General features: G+C 42.0%; 1 protein-coding gene and 1 non-coding gene across 2 annotated transcripts in view; one reads left to right on the forward strand and one right to left on the reverse strand.

Annotated features, from left to right (window-relative positions):
- The window catches only part of LOC145413825 (tyrosine-protein kinase BAZ1B-like), a 219,422-nt gene that overhangs the window by 27,860 nt on the left and 168,494 nt on the right, over positions 1-23,068 (reverse strand). Inside the window, exons 22-25 of the mRNA XM_080283486.1 lie at positions 21,828-21,954; positions 7,868-8,004; positions 3,951-4,130; positions 2,733-2,881 (exon numbers count right to left, since the gene is read on the reverse strand). Coding sequence (XP_080139612.1) covers positions 2,733-2,881; positions 3,951-4,130; positions 7,868-8,004; positions 21,828-21,954 — 593 coding nt within the window. The remainder of the gene's footprint in view (positions 1-2,732; positions 2,882-3,950; positions 4,131-7,867; positions 8,005-21,827; positions 21,955-23,068) is intronic.
- Positions 15,376-15,494, forward strand: LOC145413910 (5S ribosomal RNA). The gene has a single exon (XR_013899788.1). It is a non-coding gene; the product is annotated as a 5S ribosomal RNA (ribosomal RNA).

Raw genomic sequence — 23,068 nt, forward strand, 5'->3', positions numbered from 1 at the left:
GAGTTATAAATGTGATGATGGTTTATTTTCTTTATAATAAATGTAAAATATGGCATCAAATAATGGGTATTAACTGAAAAAAATATAAATACAGTATGTAATCCCTCTAATATCCGAACGCCCAATATCCGAACATCCCCACTAACCGGACATAATCCTCCTGGGATCCAATATTCCCAAAATGGGCCAAAAACTGCAAAAAATTCGAAAAAAATCTGACTTTTTTCCCTCCCATAATTTGAAATTCCCGCCTGGCGCCAAACAGCTGTTACACCATGGTCCCTTCACCCCTTCCTTCCTCCCCCTCCCCCCTCCCCTGTCAGGTTGCCATTTGGTATTTTTCATTACCAAGTGTGGACCAATTTGGTAATGAAAAATTCGTTTGGTAATGCATTAGAATAATGCATTACCAAATGGATTTTTCACATGTATGAGGATACACAGGATGGAGATGGTGGATTGTTTGCTCTCTCTGATTAATCTGCTACCCTACATAGTGTGAAAATAATCAACATGGTGTTAGTTATAAGGAGAGTGATTACATGTATTTCCACTTGTATATATAATTAGTGAAGAATATATGCTAGCTTTACGAATTTGGTAATGAAAAGTTATATTTGACAATGAAAGTTGAGGAGATTGGTAATGTGGCTGTTGCGATCTGGCAACTCTGTTACCCCACCAACATCAACAGTCACAGCTTAACTCCAATGGAGAGCAGATACTCATAACAGTGCAAGCCACAGGTGCTTGTTTTTTGTGAATAAACAGTGAATAAACTGCAATACCTTGCCACTAGAACACACAGGAATTTACAGTGTTGTGCAGTGTTAAGAAATTAGAATTTAGAGTGCAGAGGATTAACTGTGGACTGCAAACTGGCGGTTCAAACCAGTCCAAGACCAAGGGACTTGTAAGTACCCAGAATGTTTAATATTGTATAAACTCACCTCTAAAACCTCATTTTATGGTTCTTTTGCATTTATTTCAGTCTTTTATGTCCCTTATTGGTGTGATTTGGGTCTTAAATAGGTGCTATGCATGTCCAGAGGGAGTTGTATAGGTGTTTTTCAGAGTTAGGGTCCGTAAGTACTAGTCCATAAGCTGGGGCCCAATATCCGGACAGGACCACTATCCGGACCTGCCTATGGCTCTATTGATCCGGATATTGGAGGGGTTACTGTATACTGAAACGCGAATCAGGCAATTTATTATTTTTCCTTCATCGTTTAACATAAAGTTACATACAAGACATAGGCACATATATAAATGCCTAATGACCTTCAGTGAACGATCTACATACAGTAAAACCTCAGTATAACAGACTTCAGTATACCGGAATTTGCTTTTATCGGACTCAAGGAGCCTACTGGACTAAACTGTTACACATCGGAAAATGTCTGATAAAGCCAGAAGCAGTCCGGACTGCTTGACCACTACAGCTATGTTCACCACAATTAAGTATATAATACATGTTTATCAGTGTACAGTACAGTATTATTACTGTATATTTATTATATCATTTGATTATTGTAGTGAAGGTATAATACAGTACAATATTGCAGTGGTAATGAAAGCAGTTTAAAAACCGTTGGTGCGATCCGCACTAATGTCCGATATATCAGAAAAAGTCCGGCTTAGCAGAGGGAAGTCTGTATGTCGCTTTTATTGGAATTTTGCTTTTTTCAGAATGGCTTGGGCCCTAATTAGTCCGTTATAGTGAGGTCTTACTGTACTTTGGATTTATACGAATAATCTTCATATTACATCTATATAAACGTTTCAGGACAATTCCCCATCAGCACTTTTCGCCATCAGGATGATTCCCCGTCGTTTATTTACATATCAGTTTATTTAGTACGTACACTAGTTACTGAATACTTGTACCTCTTCAAAGTCATTGTAAAATATACCCAGGGTGTTTTAGTACCAATGGAAATTAATGAAGACAGCTATGGGTGATGCTAAAATATAATTAAAAGTCAACTACAGCAAGGTAGAAACAAGTTAATTATTGTCTAAAAGTGCAACTTATAAATGATATCCAAACCCTACGCTACTGAATGAACACAGACTTTGATAGATCCCTCTGAAAATTAGTTATTGATGTATCAATTAATCAATAAGTATATTTACAGAATGATGGGGAATTGTCCTGATGGAGAATCGTCCATATTCTGATGGCGAATTGACTTCACGATTAATTCACTCGGAACCACATCAACAACCCTACTTGCTTCAGTAAAGATAAGAACTACTGTATACTGCAGTTTTCATGTTTATTCCTCTTTATTCATTATTAATGTGTTACTTTAAATGTTTAAACATAAGGATATTTCATGTATGTGAGTGCTAAGGTGTGTGTATGTGGGAGTTTAGGCAGGTCAGGGAATGTATCCCCATTGACTCCATGTTATAATGGGCTTGCTATACAATGGGGCTTTCAGGAACAGAACTCCATTGGATAACGAGAGGTTACTGTACATTCTTGCTACCTCCAGATGATTCTGTAATGCTTTATGCAGACCTCTTGTGGTGAAAGGGTAAATGCAGGCTTTACTTACCTCTCCAATTCACTCTCTCATAAGCAGAATAAAACTCTCTCTAAGTGGCAAGAATAAAGTGGGAAAAATACATCATACGATTAAAAGCACTGTGATGATGACTGATGATTACTCGTGGTGGTGGTGGTGATACTCTGAAAGAGTACACATTGGGGAGTGGTAACTAACCTTGCCCTGGAGGTGAGTGGTGGATCATGGCACTCTGAGTGGTAAGCAGCAGGACACTGGCTACAGAAGATGAGCCCTAAGCCCCTAAAGCATACCCGGCACACTTTTTCTCTCTCCCTTTCCTCTCCCTCGTCTCCATCATCCAGAGACTGTAGGGTATCACAAAAACCTGCAATGACTTGGTGATTACACAATAAATTTCAAGAACCATTTAACAAGGGTGCTCAAGTTAATGTTTTCCATCTAATAAACTGAATCAACTTAGGATCTGAGAGACGTATGACAACAAGGGGAGTCTGTGTCAGGTATACAAATTCAATGTACCCTCAGCAAAACAACTGTATCTTTGTTATGTGATACAATATGACTCATGGATCAGAATTCAGAAATACAAACCCTGCCAAATAATAAAAGAGTATTTCCATTGGTCTGAACTGTGTAACTTTGTCAATTTGATTCAGTCTTTTTATTAGCCTGAACATTAACACTGACAGTCTTGCCACCAGAGTTACATTTTCTTGCTTTTTAAATTATGATTAAACCAGACCAAAATACAACCAGTAAAATATATAAACAAATACCCTACTAAATAAATAAATATATAATAAGCAGATCAATGAGTTACATTTTCAACCATATCATCCTATACAGTATGTATTGGATACAGAGTCAGGGTTTCATTTATCTATTAACTCTTTTAATGTATTTGACCCTCATCATGAGCTAAGAATCACACTCTAGAGCCCTACTGACAGGGCTTCACATATATGCCATCACTTGATCACTAATGTCGACCATCACTCTTGTAATATGCTATGGATGACTCATTTGGAATTGGTGTGATGGTATCTGCAAGAGTGACTTAATTTTACAACAAACCAGTGGGGCATAATGGAAGAGTAGTGAAAATAATGCAATGAAAGGAAATCATTGTTACTATAACAAGAGGTGTAAACCAACATTTAAAAAAACAATGTAGTCACTGCTCCAGGCATCTGACCATAACCTTCCTCATAAATTAACCTCTTCTTGTACAGGTCTTTCCTTGCAAAATCAAACAATTTGGTGGCAGAATGAAAAAGGCAATTATACTGATGGGGTTAATGGAGATTTTCTAATCTCCTATGTGTCAGCGATGTCAAATGATTTATTCATGTCAATGCGCAGGAGTTAGTAATATAATGTATAATTTCCTTACAGAGATTATGGTTAATTTACCTTGCGTCTATCAGGCCTGACTGACTTCTTTGATGGAACACATGCAGGACAAAGCCATGCATCTGGGAGAGTATCTCTCTGAGGGGGCCGCATACATCTTCCATGGTAGCTCACTTCACACTTGTCACAGATTGCTAGCGGACTCTCAGGACTGCCTTGTTGTCGGCACACCTTGCATTTCTGGCAAACAGCAGAATAAAAACTCAACATTTCTTTGGCTACCAACCTATTTCACATAAGGACAGGCAGGAAGGTGAATGACCTCGTGTTCTTCAGCCTTCCCAGTCAACCACTGGATAATCATCATCTCCACTGTCTTGCCCTCTAGGACCTCTCAGACTGGGGATGGCCCTGACAGAAGAGCCTCCACATTATTATGTCCATTCATGTTCCTCTCAGTGTCACACTTATTCCTCTCCCTTTTCTCTCACCAACATACCAGTTCACTTGTCTCCCACACAAAATGCAATATCCTGCTTTCATTCAAGAGTAACATCATATACTTTCAAAAACTCTGCCACTCAGTCAACATGCATTTTCTGAATGTGTCCATCTCCTTGTTTCTCTCTATCCATTCAACAAAAACAGTTTATCACTCTAACAACTCATTCTACCATTCAAAAGTTCCACTCATGAATTACCAAAATTGACTAGGAAAATGTGTGTGAATGACATGGAAGGGAAGGGGGCAGGGAAGATTGAGGATGAGCTGGAAGGATAGGGCAGACAGGTATATAAATCTGAGCAGTCAGTTGGCGAGAGGGTAGCCTGATGGTGGAGGACAGGACACATGGAGGGAGTTCATTTGTGACCACCCAAATGGGATATTGGTACCTGGCAATCAATAGACTTTATCATCTACAGTAAGGCACAAGTTTTGCTCCTGACAGGGACCGTGAAAAGTGCTGCCAAAGTTAATTCCATCAAAGTTGGAGCATTGACCTTAGCGGAAATAAGCCGGTAGGAGCTGGGCCCATAAGAAAACTCACCTCCCAAGTGTATTTCCTACTCTAAATACATCCTAAAGTTACCTGAAATGTTGGTATTAATCTACCTTTGAACCTCTGTAGCCAACCCCATGATGCAGTGAACTCTGGGGGTGATGCAATGATAAGTTTCTTTGCAACTGCATCATAAAGCAGGCAGGCCTGGTCTTGAATTTCTGGCCCTGACACACTAATGCCTTCGCGGGTCTCCTATTCAACCACTGTGACAAATAATGTTCAACCACTAGCATAACTGAGCTGTACTCAGTCAGTTTTCACTCGTCTACCTCCGGTGCCTGGTTCAAAACACAATATATATATATATATATATACTAGTGGTAGGTGGTGGCGACCATCATCCACTCACTTGATGTAGTGCTGCCTACTTCTTCCTTAGCCTTATCATTTTTTTTTTTTCTCTGTCTGTCCTCCTCTCTTCCTATTTCTCCCAAACTTTCCTGTCACTTTTTATTACTCTTCTTTCCTTTACAGGTGGCATTACATTGAGTGACAAGCCTAATGGTCTCCTGTATGCCAAGAAACCATTTACAATGCTGGGTGGTAACCATATAACCAAACCATACGTGTTCCCTACGTGCCAACAAGTGGGTTGGTGGAGGGTTAGTGCCCCACCCGTAAAACAACTAACTCAAAGACAAACGGCCACCCCTTACGGGAGTATGGCGTCTGGCAATAGATAGATAGATAGATAGATATACCGGGTATAGATATATAGATATACTGTAGATATATACATATATATATATAGGGTATATAAGTACTGTATAGTGGTTGGTGGAACGGGACACTCACCATCCACTCACTCCATGTAGCATTGTTCTTGGGCGACTCCCCTATCCTTTCCTTCCTTCCTCTTTGTTTTTTATTTTTTTTGCTTTCTTTCTCTTTCTTCCGTCTACTGGTGACTCTACACCGAGTGACAAGTGCAGTGGCAGTATCGCAACCAATGAGGTCTTGCCAAGTAACATATTTGCTGCTGCCATAAAGCTCAAATTGGAAAAAGTTGTAAAATACCATCTCAGGACTTTTGCAGCACCTCAGTTTGGGTTACCTTTCCTAGAAGGGTAGTGAAGTCGTACCCCACCTGCTTGTGGTGACATCGCAAAAACCGTGCTTTTTTATTTCTGTTCTGTTTTTTAGTTTTCTCCCCCCCCCCCCCAAACAGGGTGACTTATCCCAGGTAGTAGTGTATATGCTTTTTGCTGTTGTTGTTGTCATTTTTTTTGCTCTTTTCTTTTTGGCCAACCATGAGCAAACAACACCAGTGCCCTTGCTGCAGTAGGTCTGTAGCAAAAATGCACAAGCACTGAAGTGCACCTATTGCAGCGAGTGGGCTCTATTGGCATGCGAAAATATGGATGCTAATGATTATCCATTTATGAAGAAGAGCCACCAGCTGGGCTTTCGCTGGCTGAGTAGCCAATGTGTTGCACTAGCAGATGAGGTCTTGGCTGGTGGGGGAAGTAGACTCACTAAGAAGGGGCTGGAAGATGGGGTTGTTGGGCCAATCTTTCAGGCTATCGAAGTTATTTCAAGCAGACTGGAGGCACTAGAGACCAAGGTCTCATTACCCATGGCAGTCAACCAGGACCAGGCCACGTCATTTGTGAATGCTGTTTGGGGGTCTCTCGTGGGGGGAGGGGGGAGGCTCTGCCTAGGGGTGTGGTTGAGATCAATGCTCAAGGCCAGAAAAAAGCCATTTGTAGTCAACATGTACTGATCATAAAACCAAAGAGCAGTGCTGATGCTCTGACAGTCAAATTGGGACCAGAAGACATCAAAGGTTTAGTTGACTCGTTACTGGTTGACAGCTGCCTCATGACCAAGGCTGGTGGGCTAGTAATGAAGTTTCCATCAGCCAAAGCCAAAGGTGAAGCACCTGGGATACTGAATGATCATTTTGGCACTGATGGCACTTTTTGCGTATCACAGCCAAAGAAAATGCTGCCAAAAATGACCGTGACAGGCCTCTCCTCTTCCTTGGGCGACTCTGACATCATCCCAAACAGTCTACATCCATCCTGTATTTGGGATGATCACCAGAAGTTGGTGGGTTGGGATACTGACCCTCTAACCTCTTCCCCATTAATCCTGTGAAAGTGGGTGACATCCTTTTTGGTTTTTTCATGTTTCTACTGTGCATGTATAGACAACATTACTCAACCTGGTAGAGCCCCCTGTAGTATAAAAGTTAATGAACCCTACACCTAATCTGTGCAGTTCAGAAAGTCTCTCAACCAGTATAAAATCATCCGAACTTACCAACAATAAAATTATAAATACATCACCAGATTAAAGTGGAATTGAGTTATTTAAGAGGAGCCTGTGGAGTCACATGGAGAGACAGGCTGACAAACGAGGATATAAAGGAGCGTTGTGGTGTGGATGTGGATGTGACAGGAAGCGTTAGGAGGAACACACTGAGGTGGTTTGGCCATGTGGAGAGAATGGAGGATGAGAGACTGACGAGGAGAGTGTATGTGAGTGAGGTGGAGGAAGGGAGAGGGAGAGGGAGGCCGAGGATGAGATGGAGGGATGGGGTTGAGAGGTATATGAGAGAGGGGGATGTGAGTTGGGAGCAGGGCAGTGAAATGGCAGGGGACAGGGCGACGTGGAGGCGATTTGTTTGTGGCCAGCCCGTACGGGATTGAGGCATCTGGCAATAGATAGATAGATAGACAGATTAAAGGGGTTAACTGCCTTATTATGATGCATGGAATATTTGGCTACTTTCTCATTTATTCCCAAAGATAAATGATATTACAAACCAACTTGCTTAGCCTCGGGTTCCTACGCTTCTCATGGGGCAATGTAGAATTGGATGATGAATGAATAAATGAATGAAAAAAAACTTTCATAAATTATAAAATATTATACAATCAAGCAACTAACCACAAAAACAAAACTGACCTTAGACGCTAAAGATTTCTCCCACTTGATGCAGGAGTCAAACATTCCCACCAGTAAGTGCATGCGGGAATAGGTTTGACAGTTCATTACAGCATCCCTCCAATTTTGCACTGCAGCAGGCTCCACCAAATCACACTCTGGAAGACACAACACTTATCTATCAGTCAAAAGCATATATATAATGTCGAGACTTATTTCTGCCTCTCTCCCTACAATGAAACCTAACTTGGCTTCAAAAGACAATAAAGCAACATTTCAACTTAATAACCTCTGAGAGCAGCAAGCAGCAAGATAACATACTGGATGATGCTGTCATTCACCAAAATACCACAAAAAATTCTTAGACATTTGGTTCCAATAAACTTCGTAACTGCAACTCTAAAATGCCATCATCAGTACTGTTGGTCCATGACTGCCAACACTTGGTCAAAGGCTGCTCATTATCAACTGGCTGTAGGTGGGGTTGTCCATCATCCACTCACTCAATGTAGTGTTGCCTTATGGTCTCTACACGGAGTGACAAGCCAAACCTGTACCCAGGAAACAATTTACTATGCTGGGTAGTAACCATATAACTGGGGTTTTTGGCTGGTTAAATGTCCCCCAGATTCCCACATCCAAAATCATTAAGTCATAGCAGTTGTTTCAGAGAGCCTTGGAGGGCACAATACGAGCGCAGGACCCCAACCAAATGGGGCAGGTTAGGTGGCCATGTGGAATGTGAGAGGTGTGAATGAAGAAAGCAAGATGGTGGATGTGGTGAATGTGTTCAAGAGTGCAAGATATGCTGTGATGGCACTGTGTGAAGTGGAGGGCTGGGAGGATGTGAAATGTGTAAGGTCGGGTATCAACGGGTAAAGAAGATGCAAGGAAGAAGTTGCTTTGATGATGAATGAAGTGTGGCAGAGAGGAATGAGAGATTATAAACATGTCAGCTCGAGATGTATGTATGTCATGTTCAAGTCTGAGAAGGTGATAATGGCAGTGATTGTAGTGTACCTGTATGCACCGTGTGATGACAGGAATGAGACAGAGAAAGACAGCTTTTGGGACAAGCTGAATTAAGTAGTAGGAGAAATACCCAGGAGTTATAAAGTGTTTGTAATGGGTGATATGAATGGAGGAGTAGGTACTGGTCCTATGAATGATATAATGGGTTGTAAAGGAGTACCATGAGAGAATGATAATGGATTGCAACTAAGGGGCTTGTGTCAGGAAAGGTTCAGCTTTTCTCCATCTATGTTCACTCCTTTTTTTTCCCAGCCTAGCTTTATGAAAACACTTTCTAGGCATGCTGTAAATAATTTTGGAGTAACTGTATCTCCCTGATGCACGCCCTTCTCAATCTTAATTTTTTCTGAGTTCTTATGTAATTTAACTGTAGTAGTTTCCTCTTTATAAATGTTTTTGAGCAGTTTTAGAATGTTCTCATTCACTCCTTGTTCTCACAATGAATTTATAATTGCTATGTGCTCCACTGAGACAAAAGGCTTTTCGTAATCAAGAAAAACTAAGCGCAGAGGTTTATTATATTCTGTAGTTTTTTTTGTTGAATGTAGAGAGTGAGAGCAGTGTGAGTATAAGTGGTTGGGGAATGGCTGGGAGAAGAAGAGATGAGAGGAGGGAGGAAGAGATCAGTAGGTCGGAAGTAGTGGAAGCGATGAAGAAGATTAAGCTGGGAAAGGCCCCAGGAATTGATGAAGTGTGTGGTGAAATGCTTAGGTATGGGGGTGAGATTGTTGTGGAGTGGATATGGAAGTTGTGTAGATTGGCTTGGGAAGAGGGAAGGGTTCCAGAGGACTGGAAATCAGGTATAATTGTTCCTCTGTACAAAGGAAAAGGGGAGAGAGAAGTATGTGGTAACCATAGGGGTATTTGCCTTCTTAGTGTGACTGGTAAAATATATGGTAGAATACTCATTGATAGGGTTAGGCATATGACAGAGGAGCTAGTTGGAGAAGAACAAGGGGGATTTAGGAAGGGAAAAGGGTGTGTAGATCAGATATTTGTTCTAAGATGTTTGGTGGAGATGTATCTAGAGAAGGGAAGGAAAGTGTACGCTGCCTTCATGGACTTGGAGAAAGCTTATGACAGAATAGATAGGAAAGGTATGTGGAAGGTATTAAGAATATATGGAGTGGAGGGGAAATTGTTGAGTGCTGTGAAGAGTATGTACGAGGGAGCTAGGGCTACGGTGCGAGTGGATGGTGAGCTGAGTGAGTTCTTTGATCTCAATGTGGGAATGAAACAGGGGTGTGTAATGTCTCCATGGCTGTTTAATATATATATGGATGGGGTCGTAGAGGAGGTACAAGGTAGGGCAGTGGATGTGGGGGTGGCCCTAATGAATGAGGGTGAGATTTGGAAGCTTCCGGTATTGCTGTTTGCTGATGATACAGTATTGTTGTGTGAAGATGAATGGGAGTTGCAAGGTTTGGTGAATGAATTTGGGACAGTGTGTAGGAGGAGGAAGCTGAAAGTTAATGTAAACAAAAGTAAAGTTATGGTGTTTGAGAGGAATGAAGTCACAGAGTGTGCAGTGAGGTTGGATGGTGAGGATATGGAGAATGTGAGTGCATTCAAGTACTTGGGTAGTGTGATGAGTAAGGATGGAACTTTGGGGGATGAAGTACGTGAAAGGGTACAGCAGGGAAGGAAGGTTGTTGGCACACTGAAAGCAGTGATGAGAAATAGGGAGGTGAGTATGGAAGTTAAGAAGTCACTGCATGATGGTATTGTGATCCCTACCCTGACGTATGGAAGCGAGGCGTGGACCTTGCAAGAGGGGAACAAGTCAAGAGTGAGAGCAGTGGAAATGAGTTACTTGAGAGGAGCATGTGGAGTGACATGGAGGGACAGGTTGACGAATGAAGAAGTGAAGGAACATTGTGGGGTAGATGTGGATGTGGTTGAAAAGATTAGGAGAAATACACTGAGGTGGTTTGGACATGTGGAGAGGATGGAGAATGAAAGACTGACTAAGAGGGTGTATGTAGGTGAGGTGGAGGGAGGGAGAGGGAGAGGTAGACCGAGGATGAGGTGGAGGGATGGAGTTGAGAGGTATATGAGGGAGGGGGGGGTGAGTTGGGGGGAGGGGAGTCAAATGGTGGGTGACAGAGTGACTTGGAGGCGTTTTGTCTGCGGCCACCCTTTGCGGGATTAGGGCGTCGGACTAGAGATAGATAGATAGATAGTTTTTTCAATTAGCTGATTCACTGTGTGTAGATGATCAGTAGTTGAATACTCGTTTCAGAATCCTGCCTGTTCACGAGGTTGGTTTTCCCCCAAGCTTGTAGTTATTCTGCTCATTTGGACTTTAGTGAAGAGTTTGTAAATGACTGATAATAAGCTAATGGGTCGACAGTTACTAAGATCTTTTGCATTACCATTTTTGTAAAGTCAAATAACTACTGCATTACACCATGTTTGGGGAATTTTCTTTTTTATACATTGAGTAAATATGCAAGCAAGCCTATTTTGTACTTCTACTCCTGCATCCAACAGTAAATCTGCTACTATTTCATCTACTCCTGGAGCTTTCCCTCTTTTCATATTTTTAAGAGAAATATTTACTTTGCTGTTACCTCAAGTATTTCACTTATGTCAACTGAAAAGTTAGCTATTGGTACTACGGTCTTTGATGCATACACTTCTTTGTAATATTCTTCAACTCTCTTCACCATCCTATCTCTGCATTTGATACCCTCACCGTTTTTGTCTTTCAGTGATGTAATTTGTCGCTTTCCTAATGCCATTATACTTCAGACATGTTTCAGATTTTTCCTTTTTTGATGGTTTCTTTGATCTGATCCATGTTTCTCTTTCTTTTTCTTCTCTTTGTCTTTCGTTGATAAGCTTATTTAACTCCGCTCATTCTATTTTATCTTTCTTCATTTTTACTTTCGCTTCCTTTCTTTTTTTCATAAGCTCGAGTGTCTTTTCTGAATACTTCTTGGCTTTGGTTGTATTAGGTTTTCTTACTGCCTCCGCTGACTCTCTTAGCACTTTTGTTAGTCTGTCATTCAGCTCATCAATGTCAATTCAGCATTACTTAGAGCCACAAGTAAATGTACGGTAAAGTACCCGTCTGCCTCGTGACAGAAGGGTGAAAATCCTGCCCACAGCCTCGCGTCTCCCCCCCTCCCGTCCCTCTTCCATACCCTCCTGGCTCCCTTCCTCACTCCCTCCCCTCCTTGGCGCTGATAGCACTGACTTGTAAGTTTTCAGATTTTTTTGTGACTTATTCAAATACTATTGGTCGTATTGAAATTATGAACAGACCACAAGAGAGCTAATGAAATTCTGCATCTAGACGTGCTTAACTCTTGGAAGGTGCTGGCAAAATTTCGCACTAAGATGGTGGGTAGTTATATGAAGGTATGTTTTACATTTGAACACTATTTATTCTCACTGCATCTCTGTGCTTTTACCCATCAGTTTCCTGTGTTTTTATTAGCTTATCTCAAGGTATGAACACCAGTGAAGATGATGGTATACCACTTATATCAATTTAACCAATTTCCAGTGGCAAACTTGGCCATGAAATTTTTTTGTGGTGCAGGAACAGATATCACTGGTGTCAAATAACTGATTATCCAACCAACCTGAGTTTTACTGTGGATCTATCTATCTATCTATTGCCAGACACCTCAATCCCGCTTGGGGTGGCCACACACAAATCGCCTCCATGTCGCCCTATCCCCCGCCATTTCACTGCCCTGCTCCCAACTCACACCCCCCTCTCTCATATACCTCTCCACCCCACCCCTCCATCTCATCCTTGGTCTACCCCTCCCTCTCACTCACATACACTCTCTTCGTCAGTCTCACCCTCCATCCTCTTCACATGGCCAAACCACCTCAGTGTATTCCTCCTAACGCTTCCTATCACATCCACATCCACACCACAATGCTCCTTTATATCCTCATTTGTCAGCCTCTCTCTCCATGTGACTCCACAGGCTCCTCTTAAATAACTCATTTCCACTGCTCTCACTCTTGACTTGTGTCCCTCCAACAACATCCAAGCTTCACTTCCATACGTTAGAGTTGGTATCACAATACTGTCATGTAGTAACTTTTTCACTTCCATGCTCACTTCCCTGCTTCTTATCACTGCTTTCAAAAAACCAGCAACCTTTCTTCCCTGCTGCACCCTTTCAAGTACTTCATCCTCCAAACTTCCATCCTTACTCATCACATTACCCAAGTACTTAAACGTACTCACATTTTCCAATTCCTCACCATCCAACCTCGCTGTATATTCACTACCTTCACCTCTCTCAAAGACCATCACTTTACTCTTCCCTACATTCACCTTTAGATTCTGTTTCTTACACACTCTCCCAAATTCATCTACCAAGCCTTGCAGCTCCCCTTCATCTTCACTCAACAACATAGTATCATCTACAAACAACAGTACAGGGAGTTTCCAAACACTACCCTCTCTCACCAGGGCCACTCCAACATCCACTACCGTACCTTGTACCTCTCTTATTACCCCATTCATGTACAGATTGAACAACCATGGAGACATGACACATCCCTGTTTCAACCCAACCTTCAAAGAGAAAAATTCACTCAGTTCACCATCCACATGCACCGCAGCCTTAGCACCATCATACATACACTTCACAGCATTCAACAACTTCCCATCTACTCCATATATTCTTAATACTTTCCACAATCCTTGTCTATCCACCCTGTCATATGCTTTCTCCAAATCCATGAAAGCTGCATACAACTCCTTTCCCTTCTCTAGAAACATTTCCACTAAAGATCCAAGAATGAATATCTGATCTACACAACCTCTTCCCTTCCTAAAGCCTCCCTGTTCTCCTCCAACTAATTCCTCTGTTCTTTCTCTAACTCTGTCAATAAGTATCCTACCGTACACTTTTCCTATTATACTGAGAAGACAAATGCCCCTATGATTACCACACACTTCTTTTTCCACTTTTCCTTTGTACAAGGGAATAATTATACCTGACTTCCAATCCTTCGGGACTTTACCTTCCTCCCAGGCCAATCTGCACATCTTCCACATCCATTCTACTACTATCTCTCCCCCATGCTTCAACATTTCACCACACACTCCATCAATTCCTGGGGCTTTCCCCAATTTAACTTTCTTCATTGCTTTCACAACTTCTAACCTACTGATTTCTTCCTGTCTTCTCACCTCCCTCCTTCTCCCAGCCATTCCTCAGCCACTTATACTCGCATTACTTCCGTCCTCTATGTTCAACAATTCCTTAAAGTGTTCTCTCCATCTGCTCACTTTTTCTCCCTTCTCCACTAGTAACCTACCATTTTTATCTTTCACTCCCCTGCTACCTTCACTTCCACCCTGTCTTACTCTCTTCACCTCTTTCCAGAACATTTTCTTACAGTCCCTCCACTTTACACTCAAATTCCTTCCAAATTCTTCATCCACTCTCTTCTTACTCTCTCTTACTAATCTTTTCACCTCTCTCTTCCTTTCTACATATAACTCTCTCTTCAACCTTTCTACTTCTTCCACACCCCTATTTCTCATCCATTCATTGTATGCTTTCTTCTTTTGTGCCACAGCCTGTCTCACCTCTTCATTCCACCATGCTGTTCCTTGCACCCCCCCCTCTGTCTTCTCTTCATCCCACACACCACATCACATGCTGCACATATTTCTTCTGTGAATATCCTGCACACACCTTCCACGTCCTCCATCTGCTCCAATTCATATTTGCCCAATCGTTCCTCCACTTCTCTCTTCTACTGTATTCTGCCTTTTCCTCAACCTCTTGTAACCTTTCCACTCTCCTTGCAAATACTCCTTGTTACCGTCCTTCTCTTCTTCTATTTCTCCATCTTATTTGGATCTTGATTCTGGCCACCACCAAGCAGTGGTCAGAAAGTCCACTCCCCCAACCTCTATAAGGTCTTCCATCCATTATACATCTTCGCATCCTTTCATCCACACACACATAATCAATCATTGCTTTCCTTTCATTCAGTTCACCACCCACCCTTCTCATCACTCGACATGTATACCTGTGGATCATTTTATGCCTGAAGAGGGTATTGGCTACCATCAACCCCCTCCCAGCACAAATGTCAACTAACGCACTGCCATTCTCATCTATCTCAGAAGGCACACCCCACTCACCAACTATTTCATCCACCTTCACATTCCCTACTTTACCATTCGTATCACCGATCAAAAACACTCTCTCAATCCTTCCAAACTTTTCCATGCACACTTCCACATTTGTCCAGAACTCTTCTCTCACTCTGCTTGCATGATCTTGCATTGGCGCATACACGCACACAATTGCCCACATTTGTATTCCAACTTTCAATCTTACCCACACAATCCTTGACCCAACTGATCCATACATCCATATTGTGGATGTTTCTTGTTTATGCACCGTTTCCTTGGTGTTTAGCATTAAATGGATAATCTTATGTCAGTTTTGATGTATAAATATGGCAAAATGACCAGAAGTGTGCCAAAATGAGGAGAGGTAGCCAACGGCCATACCACGTTGAGTACATCGCTTCCTGTCCGATCAGCGAAGTTAAGCAACGTTGGGTCTGGTTAGTACTTGGATGGGTGACCGCCTGGGAACACCAGATGCTGTTGGCATAACGTTCTCCCTACGTGTCAAGTGGGGTTGGTGGAGGATTAGTGCCCCTCCCTGTAAAACAATTAACTCTAAGCCTTGGCCACCCCGTTTGGGATACATGGCGTCTGGCAATGAATGAAAACTGTATATACAGTACAGTAGTGTATTGGTAGGGTGTTCCTTGGTTTTCAATGGTGTTTTTTTTTTTCATGGTTTCCTTGGTGTTTAGCATTAATATCGATAATCCGGATAATCCTGTGTGTTTTGATGTCTAAACATGGCAGACTGACCTGAAAACAGTGCCAAAATTAGGAAAGGTACTGTACATACAGTAGTGTATAGGAAGGGTGTTTTCTGGTTTAAGCAACGTTGGGTCTGGTTAGTACTTGGATGGGTGACCGCCTGGGAACACCAGATGCTGTTGGCATAACGTTCTCCCTACGTGTCAAGTGGGGTTGGTGGAGGATTAGTGCCCCTCCCTGTAAAACAATTAACTCTAAGCCGTTGGCCACCCCGTTTGGGATACATGGCGTCTGGCAATGAATGAATGAATGAACTTTTTTTTTTTTTCTTTTCATGGCTTTCTTGGTGTTACGTGATAGGTGAGGGCACTCACCATCCACTCACTCGAGGTAGCGTTGCTCTTGGGAGTCTGCCCTTTCCTCTCCTCCATTCTTCATTCCTTCCATCCTCTTCTGACTTTCAGTCATTCTTTCCTCATCCTTCTGCCTAAGGGTGACTTTACATTCCCTCTTCTGTCTTTCTTTCCTTCATTCTTTCCTTTTCCTTCTGCCTGTGGGTGACTCTACACTATGTGAAAAACCAGATGGTTTCCTGTACACCAGGAAACCATTTACTACGGTGGGTGGTAGCCATATAACCAAATTTTGGCATCTGGTGGTTTAGTGGGTAATTACGGTGCTCCAATTGGATTAAGCCTGTGTAGGTTTATATCCGAGGGGTGGTTGGGTTTACTGCTCATGTAATGCCACTCAGGGATGAGTGAGGTTGGCCACTTTCATCATAAATGTCAGCAGCAACTTGCCTAGCCCCGGGCTCCTATGCTCCTCACGGGGCAATGTAGGATTGGATGATGGAGGATGATGAAAGAATTTTCTTGGTGTTTAGCATTACTTTGGATATTCCTATAAGTGCTTTGATGTCTAAATATGGCAGATGAACCTGAAAACAGTGCCAAAAATAGATGGGGTACTGTACATACAGTAGTTTTTGGTTTTCATTTTTTCTTTTTTTTCTTTTTTAAGCATTACTGTGAGAAGATGAAGGTGGCAGTGACTGTTGCATATGCACCATGTGAAGACAGGAGTGAGAGAGAGAGAAAAAGATTTTGGGATGAGGTGCATGAAGCAGTGGAAGAAATGTCCAGGAGCTACAAGGTGATCATAATGGGGGATATGAATGGAAGAGTAGGCACTGGTCTTGATGATGACATAAAGAGTTGTTATGGAGTACCAGGAGAAAATTATAATGGGAAGCTACTAAAGGATATGTGTCAGGAGAGGAGGTTGTGCATTTGTAACTCATGTTTCAAACACAAAGATGCACATAAATATACGGGGACCGTGTTGAAAGAAGCCTGATTGATTACATGCTCATAGAGAGGTCGATGATGGGAATGGTTGCTGATATGAGGGACGTGAGAGGATGATGTGGAGGTCTGTCAGATCATATGACTGTGGTATGCAAGATCAAGCTGAGAGTAGTGAGGCACATCAGGAGAGAGAAAAGAGCAGTCAGGGAGAAAGACTTCAAGTTGAGAAGCTGATGATCAAAGAAATGGCAAATAATTACAGGACCAAAGCAGAGGAGGAGTTAGAATCAGTGAACTGGAATGAAATGGATCTAGACAGCCTGTGGAATGCATACCATATAGGGACTGCTTAGTTAGAAATGCTAAAGTGGGTGTGTGGTATGGCAAGAGTAACAACAAAGAAGAAAGGTAAAGCATGGTGGGATGAGAAGGTTAAGAGAGCAGTGAAGGAAAAGAGCAAGAAATGGCTAAAATGATTACAGGATAGGGGATCCGTTGAATTAAGAACTGAGTATGTTGAGAGCAAGAAGCATGTAAAGAGACTAGTGAAGAGGAAAAAAAGGAGGTACATGATGATCTAGGAGGAAAAATGAAAGCGAACTACTCTGAAAATAGGAACTTATTCTGGAAAAAGGTGTGGAAATGTAGAAGTGAAAGTGGAAAGAAATGTGATGGTGTGAAGGATGCAGGTGGTAGATTATTAACCCATGGAGACGAAGTAAGGACCAGATGGAAAGAATATTTTGAAAGCCTGATGAATGAAAATAGAGAGAGCAGAGCAGTTGTAGACATGATTTGTTTTGGGGGTGTGCAGAGAAGGAATGCAGTGCCAGGAAACATGACACTCGAACAGATGAAGAGTGCTGTGAAGCGGCTGAAAAACGGGAAAGCAGCTGGGGTAGATGAGGTGTATGCAGAGATGATTAAGTGTAGTCGAGAGAGTGGAATGAAGTGCTTGTTGGAGATATGTAAGAAGGCATGGATGAGTGAAACTGTGCCTGCAGAGTGGAAAAAGGCTGTGATTGTACTCCTGTACAAAAATAAAGGTCAGCGAACTGGGTGCAAGAATTATTGTGGCATAAGTTTATTGAGCGTGGTGGGGAAGGTATATGGAAGAATTATTATAGAAAAAGTAAGAGAGATTTCAGAAGTCCTAGTGAGTGATGAACAGGGTGGCTTTAGGAGTGGCAGAGGATGTGTTGATCAAATATTTGCAGTGAGACAGACAGCAGAGAGGGCATGTGAGAAGGACCATGAGGTGTTTATGGCTTTCATGGATCTCGAAAAGGAATACAACAAAGTAGACAGAGAGGGATTGTGGAAAGTTTTGCACATGTACAGCATAGATGGCAAGCTGCTTGGTGGTGTCAATAGTTTTTATGATGGTAGCGAAACATGTGTAAGGGTTAATGGGCATCTAAGTGAATGGTTCACGATCGGTGTGGGTATGCGAAAAGGTTGTGTGATGTCCCCATGCTTGTTCAATATAAACATGGATGGGGTGATGAAAGAAGTAAAAACACGAGTAATGGAGAGAGGGATGGTGTTGGTAATGAATGGTGATGGATGGAATATCTCAAATTTGTTGTATGCTGATCATGCAGTACTACTTGCAAGTACCGGACAAGAGCTTGGTTGGCTAGTGCAGAGTTTTGCTGAAGTATGTAGGCATTGTGCCTTGAAAGTAAATGTAGAAAAGAGTAAAGTGATGGTTATTGAGAAAGGTGACTCCCAGCGTGATGTTACAGTGAATGGAGAGAGAGTGGAATTGGTGAGAGAGTTCAAATACCTGGGTAAAGTGACAGAAAAGAGAGGAAAATGTCCAAAAGAACTTGAAAGTAGAGTGAAATAAGGAAGAAAAGTAGCTGGTGCAGTAAAGGTCTTGATAAGAAACAGGCTTGAGGCTTGAGTGTTGCAGCTGCACAAGGCTTACGTGAGGGAGTGTTAGTGCCAACTTTAACATATGGATGTGAGACTATGGTGTGGCATGAAAATGAAAAATCAAGAGTAACAGCGGTGGAGATGGAACTGCTGAGGAATGTATGTGGAGTACAGAGGGTGGGCAGGATATGAAATAATGTGATTCGTGAAAGGTGTGGAGTGAGGAAGTCGGTGAACACCTGTATCGAAGAGAGTGTACTGAGATGGTATGGTCATGTGGAGAGAATGGACAACAACAGAGTGGTGAAAAAGGTATATCTATGTGAATCTGAAGGAGGGAGGAGGCGAGGTAGGCCAAGGAGAAGGTGGAGAAATATGGTGGATGAGTATGTGAGGAAGAGAGGTTTGGAAGTTGGTGAGGCTTTGGAATTGACAAGAGATCGAGCTGGCTGGATGAATGTTGTGAGGAGAAGTGCATGATCAGGGATTTTGGCACCTCTTTTTACCGTGGCAGCGTCCGGACTGACTCAATTGCATACGTTTGTGTGAAGCTGCAGAACGTGGTGAATGTTTTTGGTGTATCCAATAGAGCCAGGATTCCGGGGGATTGAATGATGAATGAATAGAAGTGTGGCCCATTGGACTGGGCAAATTTGGGGTGTCTGGTCATTGCTACTTCTCACCTTGCCCTTGGGAGGGAAAGGAGGTCTGGATGACGATGATGATGATGATGATGATTAAGCATTACTGTACTCTGGATATTCTTCTGTGTGTTTTGATGTCTAAATATGCCTGAATGACCAGAAAACACTGCCAAAGGAAGCAGAGGTACTGTACAAACAGGTTAGGTATAGGGTGATGATTGGGTTCAGGTAGGGTCTGGGTATAGTAGGGGAATACTGTTCATTATCCGGACATTGCCACTACCCGGACATGCCTTTGGCTCTATTACATTGGATAACTGGGGGATTACTATATACAGAATCCACTCAACTATACAGCAGTATCCCTGATCAGTGTTGTAAGCTAGGTACTAGAATAGCTAATAAGAAAAATGTGGTAAACCATCTGGAAAATACAATATGATAACAGAAAGATAGTTCAGTTTTAGAAATGGAAAATCATGTTACAAATCTATTAGGCTACAATGACAGAGTTGCAGAAACACTACAGAAAAGAAAGGGATGGGTGAACAGTATCTATTTAGACTTTAAGAATGCACTTGACAAAGTACTGCACCAATGACTTTTATGGAAACTGTTCCATCATGGAGGAATCCAAGGTAATCTGTTCTGTTGGATGCAGGATTTTCTCTGAAATAAGGAAATGAGAACAATGCTGAGGGGTAATTACTCATCATGGAGGGAAGTGACTACTGGAGTTCCACAGGGCTCAGTGCTGGCACCAATAATGTTTTTAGTACATATAAATGATACAGACAGGAACACTGGAAATGGGAGCTATCTAAATATGTTTGCTGATGATTCAATAGTACAAAGGAGAATTACAAACACAGACTCTTGCGGACAGCTACAAAAATTAAATAAGCTTCATGAATGAAGCAATTGATGGCAAAGGGAATTCAATGTGGACAAATGCCATATAATTAAGTTTGGTTAAAGTGGAAAAAGACCAGATTGGGATTATAAGTTAGGAAGTTCAACCCTACACATAACAGAAAAGGAGACGGACCTAGGTGTGATTATCACTAACAGACTATCTCCAGCTGACCACATAAATGAGAGGGTACAAAACAAACACACGCTACTTGCTAATACGAGAATAACATTCATATATATAAATGATGACATGCTGAGAAAAATAATATTCATCAGACCAACCCTGGAATATGCATCAGTGGTCTGGAATCCTCATCTCAAGAAACACATATATAATACTGTAAATGGCCACTACAAGATGGGTACCAAGATTAACCCCCTTGGGTGAAATATATGACCGTGTGGAGTAGCGTATTTTCGGAAAAATAATGTATCAATGAATAAGCCTCAATATGCATAAAGTGATGGAAATGGATGAAAAAAGAAGGTATGAGGTGTTACTTACATGGTAATACGTCTCTGCTGACTGTAGAAGGAGGAGGAGGGGAGGAACGATGGAGACGCGTGGGCAGGCAGCTTAACACCAGGCATGCTGGTACTGATTTTCTTTTTCTTCACCAATGAACACTAAATTTAGGAATTCATTACACTGTTCATTGTCTTTAATCTTATGTATGTGTTCTCTGTTTTACTTGAACACTTAAAACAATGAAACTTACGTACATATATTCTATTTTACTTGAACAGTTACAACACTACAACTTATGTGTGTATATTCTACTTTACTTGCTTCAAGGTTTGGGCGGGTAGAGGGCACGACAGTAACTGACAATGATGCCACATCGGCCCAATTTCACCGATAAATAAGGACAGAAAATGGCTGGAAATTACGGAACGACACCCGCCCCCCTCACGCATGGACGTTACGTAACGTCACTCGCCTTTTAGGAGTTAAAAGATCTAAGTTATGAAGAAAGTCTAGAAAAAATGAACCTACCAACATTACAAGACAGAAGGAAATGAGGAGACATGATTACACTATATAAATGCATCTCTGGAAAAAGAGAAAATAGACATCAACGAATATACAACCTATGGAGAGGCATCAGCATGAGGACACTGCAAAAAAAATGCATAAAAATGGAGGTGTCAAGGACATAAGGAAATTCAGTTTCCCAAACAGGGCAACTGATCAGTGGAATGTACTACTGAATGAAGTAGTGTGTGCCAAAACTATTCACAAATTTAACAATATTTATGATAAAAATAGACTAATGCACGGGACAGTACGAGCTTGACTCATTCCTCTAAAGAAATAATTAGGTAAGAACACACACATACAAACTGTATACTTAACTGACCTTCTGGGTTATCAACCTGGACAAGTACAACATTCTTGGAACACTGCATGAAGTTTTTAAGGAACTTCTTATTCATATGTCGCTGCGCTTCAATCAGACGCTCTCCTAATTCCTGCAGGGATGTTGTCTGCCGGAAAACAGTAAGTCATGATTAGTTTTAGTATGCTTACCACATATACTTGGAAGAAGTAATACATGAATATGAAACATTAACATTTAACAAGTGATCCACAACATTTCAGTTTGTCACTCCCTGATGAAACTCGACCACCTCCACAACTTGAAGTACCAACTCATGTTTGCAAGAAATTTCACAAGCCTTAGTAGTAGTAGTAGTAGTAGTTGTTCCCTAGGCAGTCTAGCCAAACAGCCCCGAGTCCCTAAGGAAGGCCACGGCTGAGACTGGGCTTTCCCACAGAGCTCTCAAGGAGTGTACAGATATGTTGTGTTGTTGGCATAGGTCATTGTGTGAAATGCAGTCTTCCACAATGTGCTTAACAGTATGGAATGCTGTGCTGCATCCTGGATAGGCATCAGCAATGGAGTCATCTAGCCTTTTCTGATAACTCAAGAGGGCTGGATGATGCCCACATCTCAGCCTGGCCAGGTGGACCCTGTCCTCACAAGGGAGATGGGATTCTGAAGGGTGGATATCAGGAGGCCATGCATGCAGCTGTGTGTTGTCTTTTACGTGACTGAATGGAGCGGCAAGTGATCTGAGTATCGATATGCTTCTGGAAGCTGGTCTGAGGCGGGCGAGGGGGTAGAGATGACAGTATTTGTGTATGGTATCGTGTGCTGGGTGTTGTCTTGATGTTCCTTGGTGTGTGTGGATGTGCTGCCATGTAGTGTAGTGGACGGTGTGGGTTTGTGGAGGCTGCAGCGAGAATTTGGGTGCCTCTCATGTCTAGATGATCCCTGACTTTGAGGACTTTGGTTTCTTGGTGTAGGCAGTCTGTGGGTGTGGTACCTGTGCAGTCTGTGATTATTTTTAGGGACTTGTTCTGTATGGTCTGTAGGGTGTTGGTGTGTTTTAGTGAGGTTAGAAGCCCAAGCAGGGCTTGCATAATTCATCACTGAACATATATAGTGCTTGTATACTGTGGTGGTGGTTTCTTTGTTGTGTCCAAATGTTGTATGCGCAAGTAACCTTAAGCGTTTGAGTCTTGGTGTTAATCTTTAATGTTCGTAACATGTTGTTTAAATGACAATGATGTATTGTATGTTGCACCAAGGATTTC

This window comes from Coenobita brevimanus, chromosome 97 (genome assembly GCF_032717465.1).
Source record: "Coenobita brevimanus isolate Jiangsu-jjx chromosome 97, ASM3271746v2, whole genome shotgun sequence".
Classification (NCBI taxonomy): domain Eukaryota; kingdom Metazoa; phylum Arthropoda; class Malacostraca; order Decapoda; family Coenobitidae; genus Coenobita; species Coenobita brevimanus.